Genomic DNA, 5,806 nt, shown 5'->3' on the forward strand with positions numbered 1-5,806 from the left:
CAGACACCCTGTCTACTTTTAAGGCTAGGCTTAAAACTCAGGTTATCCCGAGCGATCTTTATAGATATGCTGCTATAGGTTTAGACTGCTGGAGGACAGTCTAAGGACATAGGGACCCCCATTTCATCATTCTGCTTCATTCTACAATATCTCTATTCTCCCACTCTGCAGAATCTGTTAGTTCAATCTCTAATGTTCTGCTCTCTGTGCCTTTTCTCATAGTAGCTTTGCCTCGTCTGTTCCTGTTTGGCTGTGACTCCATCCTGGAGAGAAATATCAGCTGTGCTGCTGCCATCAACACTCTTGTTTATAGATATTGGAGATCGGCCTGTTTTCCAGTGTAGTCCTGTTTCCCTGACTGTGACTGGCTGGATGTGCTCTCTTCGTCCTCTCACATGGGAGCTGGCTAGGAGCTCGTCTGTCTGGCTGTGTGTTTTCTGGATGGGGCCGCCTTTTGCAGCTGCTTGAACCCCAGTCAGCCTCAGCAGATAGCCGCTCACACAGAGCCTGGTTCTGCTGGAGGTTTCTTCCTGTTAAAAGGAAGTTTTTCCTCTCCACTGTTGCTACCAGCATGCTTAGTGTGAGGGATTGCTGTCGAGTCAATGAGTCAATGCAATCAGCTGGTTTTCCTTAGATAGAAAACTTTGAATCAATCTGACTGGATGATCTGGTGAACTGTAAAGTGCCTTGAGATGACATGTGTTGTGAATTGGCGCTATATAAACTGAATTGAATTAATAAATAAGACATTTTGCCAATGGAACAAGACAATTTATTAGTGATTTCGAGATGAAGCCTCATGAGGCATTAAACCGTTTGGCCAAATTGCTTCAACGATCCCCACAGTTCATGAGGCTCCACGTAAACATGTTGCCACCTGCTGGTGTAGCACACAATTAAAGTTAGTAATAAAATCTGGGATTTTTTTGCAATTGTCCCCCCCCCCTTTTAAGTTCTTTTGAAATAGTTAATCGTTTGTGTGTATAATAAAATGCTTTGTACATATTTTTAAGTGTAGAATAATCATTTAAGGTGCACTGTCGTTCTGCCATTTTAGTGAAATAAACTCAAGCAGACAGTGAAAGTGTTTGTGAAAATTGGGCAATGATGAGCAAAATGAAAGGTGTTAGTTATTTTTATTCAAACATTATAGTTTTGCCACAATTTTTGGTGTTAATGGGGTTGGAAGTTGTGTTCAACCAATCTTTTGGCTAAACCGACCTAATTTGGCAGTGTTTTTACCCAATCTATATTTTCACTAGGGCAAACCAATGCGTATTAGTCTCATTAGCCAAAATAATTAAGTATAATCGTAATTTTCAAAAATCAAGGGCTGGTCTTGAACCATCAACCTCTGGAGAGTCTGCTCAGATTTTTTATTCTCACCAAAATAGTTTTAAGAAACTAGACTGGTTGTTTTTCCAACCAATCTATTCTTATAATCTATCCAAACATTATCCAGCTGACGGCAACTCTCCTCCAAACTCCATCATCTTGACTGAATACTGAGGCTGTTTAAATGCCTGTCAAAATTCTTGAGCTGTCTGAAGTGGCCCCGAAGTGGTCACGTGCCATGACGGTAGCGAGACCTCGGACGCCATCAATTTTGGCCCCTCCTCTAAATTAATCACGCCTCGACACAAGCTTCGCGGAAACGCCCCCTCTATAACTCAACACGCGCCTCGAAGCCTCGGCTCATCTCATAACATCAATACAATTTATATTCACCTTAAGAAAAAGCAATTGCATTGTCTCATTTCAAGAGTATATTATCTAATTATCTCATTTAAGAGTAAATATACTCATTCCTTTGGCAATTCATCTTATTTACCTATGTCAATTAAGGGTAAATACACTTAATTTGAGGAATTTTTTAGTGTGATATTGTTGGTCTCAGTCTGTTTTTCCACGAACACTCAGTATGGCATCACAATTATTTCAAAACGACACTCGCATGATTGTTAAACTACTTCTGTGCATGGTTTACGACTGCACAACAAAATCACACATGCGTGAGAAACTGCCGCTTTGAGAGGAGAAAATCTCTCTCCGTGCACACCAGCTCCTCCCACTTGCCCTTGGGATCGTGGTCGGGATCTAACCGGGGACACAATTTTCTATCCACACTGCTAACGGTTGCACTCTCTAAAGCATCTTTGCCCTCACACTGATTTTCTCCTTGCATGAAGGAAAATGTGTTTTGAGAAGTTGGGCGAAGGCATACCTCTTCTCTAAGCCTCCTCCTGATTTGGCCTTGCAGACACAATCACACGGGAAGTAGTGTCAGGAAGCCTTTGACTGACACCACTTACCCTAGGTAACCTAAACGTTGGAGAAGCCTCCACCATTGTCCCACCTCCAGCTGTCATCTTCACTTATGGATGATGAGCTCTTAGTCAAAGTCCAGTGGTTTGTTTGTTTTTTTTGTTTGTTTTTACTTTTTTTTAAATGCTAACAGAAGAGGTTTGTCTCTAATAGTGGTTCCCAGAATTTTCAAAAGTAGAATGGGAGATAGATCTTTTGGGCCCCTCTCCTGTGGAACAGACTACCAGTTTTAGTCCATGAGGCAGACACCCTGTCTACCTTTAAGGGTAGGCGTAAATCTTTCCTTTTTGATAAAGCCTATACTTGAAGTGGCTCAGGTTATACTGAGCTTTACTTATGCTGCAATGGGCTTGGACTGCAGGAGGACATAGGAACCATCCATCCATCCATTTTCTGTCTCTCTGTATCCCCATGGGGGTCGCGAGGGGTGCTGGTGCCTGTCTCCAGCTGTCTACGGGCTAGGCGGGGTACACCCTGGATAGGTCGCCAGCCCATCGCAGGGCAAACATAGGGATCCATTTTCTTTATCTTCCTAAATCTACTCTTTAATTATGCAGCATTTGTCAGTTCAACATCTAACTTTGTATCATAATTTTACATTTGAGTCCACTAGGTTAAAGTTGCCTCAGGTAAACAGGATAAGGGCAACATGGAAGGGTTTTCACTTTCTGAACCCACATTTACCAAACTCTGATGAAAAGTTGCTTCAATTGGATGGGTTGTAATACTGAACTAACACTGTTATCACCTAATTAATGTTTCCCCCAAACTGATCCTGATCAAGTAGAACACTGTAAATATAGAACATTTATTCCAAAATACAAACCATATTCAAAACGGGGTATGTTTGTTAATATTAAAGCTTGATACTTCAACTACTCTGCTGTATGTCCTCACATATGGATAAATCTAGCATGCAATGATCAATGACAACAGAGATAAATTAGGAATAAATGTATATTATGTTTATACTGGTTATTACTTAATAACTGGACATCATATCATACCTTGGCGTGCTAAATTAGCTGCCTCAGAATGAGGGATGCTGGTCACATCAATTCCATTAACAGCAAGGACATAGTCGCCCACCATTAGCCCTGCTTCCTCAGCTGCTCCATCTGAAAGTAAAGAAATGCCATGAATCACACTACAAAGAAAAATAGAACTAGTCACACGGATATTTACGCAGCCTTTAAATTAAATGATTGGTGTAGTTGCCAGATCTGCTCGGGCCCTGAGCATGCCAGTGACGTTACACTACATGTTTGGCTGATTGTTGCCACATGATGTAAAACATTGTGGTTGCCCAGACAACGACAATAACATCATGCAGCGTATGGAGCATCTGTAATGTTAGCATGTCTAATGACCAATGAGGTTTTACTTGATTGATAATAAAACTGCAAAAAAATATGTTTATAGTGTACAAAGTAACTCCAAGATCAAAGGGGAGAGCTGGGTAGCGTGCTCAATAGCTAAAAGGTTAGCCTATTTTAGCTCGGTCAGTTAGCCATATTAAGCTACACTACTTTTAACGTTGTGTCAACAACAACCATTTTTTTTTACTAGTAGACTTACTGTTGTTCTCTTTGTCTAAAATTTCTAAGAAAGTCATTTGTAAGATGTTCCATTTGTCTTCCCCATCCCTTAAAATCTTAATAAAAAGAATAAAAATATGCTGAGAATTTTTTTTCCTCTTGGTAAATATCAAAGAAGGAAGTACTTTCCCTCAAGACTGACAATGATTGTTTTCCACTTTCGGCTACTTTAAATCGCCAATGAAATGTAACATAATAGCAAAAATAGGTAACGATAAGTCGAACCTCCAAAAGAGATCTGATTCTTAAGAAACTGGTGCACTACAGTTTGTCTGTGTGGAGTTGCTGTATAATGACGTCATAAAAAGGCCCCAAGCAGATCTGATCACCCGAGCAGATGTGGTACCTAAACCGTTAGTTGTTAGTTAGTTAGTTAGTTAGTTAGTTAGTTAGTTAGTTAGTTAGTTAGTTAGTTAGTTAGTTAGTTAGTTAGTTGTTACTTTCATATAAATACAATTAGCCTTCTTGTCTAAGATCTCTGTCATTGTGTTGGCCCTGTATAAGTTTATTTTTTGAGTTTTCTTTGGTTTTATTTACATTTTGTGTTATTCTAGTTGTTTTTTTTGTTGCATTTGAGCTCTTTTGTATTTCTTGTTTACGCACTATTGGCCTCTTGTGTCAGTCTCCTTCTCCTAGCTCGCATTTCTATCCTTCTCTCCACACCTCCCAATCTGCTGATGAAGCCTGATCTTTGTTCATTCTCCCATTTATACACCTCCTGCTAAGTCACTGATTGTCATTTCTTTGCCCTTAATGTGAGTTTTCCATTGACTTCAATATTTTGTTTGTAGACTTTTGCTTCTGTTGCCCCTTTGGATATTAATCTTGCAAGAAACCACCTCAGGTTCCTTCTCTGCATTTGGGTCCTCTTCAAACCTCCACTCAACCTGACAGTCTCTACACAACTGAAAACCTGAAAATAAATAATTTAAATCGAAACCTAGTGCAATGACACTGAAGTAATTAATTATCTCAAAACACAAGAAAGCTTGCGTCCATTTGTAAGCAAAGGAAATACAAGCTAGATAAACATACCCCATATCTGACAAAGTTATAGTTTGCATTTTACATAATGCCCCTCTATGAATCATTCTGTTGACTGAGGAAATTTTAAACAAAAATACAAGTTAATTAGAATTATGGCCTCACTTACTTGTGTCAACTTCCGTCACAACAATTGGTTTGGAAAACTGTATTCGAAAGCCCCAGGGGTATTCCCCTGTCCCTTTGCATATTTGAACAGTCCTCTCTCGAACTGGAAAGAGATGTAAACATTTTTAGGAAAAGCAAGCCAGAAATTTATTTTTTAAATATAAAGAAGGAAGTGCTGGTTTTCCTGTACAGTTACACTATTATCTTACTTGAGACAGCTCGTGTTCTAACTGAAAGGCTGGTACAGAGGGTGCCTGAGCCTATGTCGTCCCCTTGGTAAATCCATGCTGAAGACTGGAATGTCTCGGTGTAAAAGCCCCTGTCTTCATTATGTTGAATTATCACATTTGTTGAAAGTGTGTCCTCTGATACTAGAGAAAGATTTAGAAAATATCAACAATTTATGCAGCACACAAGGCCTATTGTTGGGATCCTCAGGCTTGCCCACCAGAGGGCGCCGAGGATCCTCTTCTGTTCTGTGTATTTTTCCCCTAGGGCTGGAATCTTCCTGCACACCTCTTGCTAACCCTCTCATCAGAAGACCTCTCTTTTATAAGCTCCTGCCTGACCTTGCTTCCACGCCGCAGTGTTGATCTTAGTTGGTTAGCTTCCAGAATCTCTGTTACAGATTGAATCTTGGTTGTCTCTAGTGTGAGATTCAGATTCTAATCTCTCCTTTGTCTGTGCCTCACAGGAAACCTGTCTCTGGTCTGAAGCTCAGGAAGAGCTGC

General features: G+C 40.2%; 1 protein-coding gene across 1 annotated transcript in view; it reads right to left on the bottom strand.

The window, feature by feature from the left end:
• The window catches only part of LOC107098492, a 26,819-nt gene that overhangs the window by 6,347 nt on the left and 14,666 nt on the right, over positions 1-5,806 (bottom strand). The window contains exons 5-7 of the mRNA XM_015396211.1: positions 5,285-5,446; positions 5,077-5,178; positions 3,333-3,443 (exon numbers count right to left, since the gene is read on the bottom strand). Coding sequence (XP_015251697.1) covers positions 3,333-3,443; positions 5,077-5,178; positions 5,285-5,446 — 375 coding nt within the window. The remainder of the gene's footprint in view (positions 1-3,332; positions 3,444-5,076; positions 5,179-5,284; positions 5,447-5,806) is intronic.

The sequence above is a fragment of the Cyprinodon variegatus genome, unplaced genomic scaffold (genome assembly GCF_000732505.1).
Source record: "Cyprinodon variegatus isolate N-32 unplaced genomic scaffold, C_variegatus-1.0 Scaffold782, whole genome shotgun sequence".
NCBI lineage: Eukaryota > Metazoa > Chordata > Actinopteri > Cyprinodontiformes > Cyprinodontidae > Cyprinodon > Cyprinodon variegatus.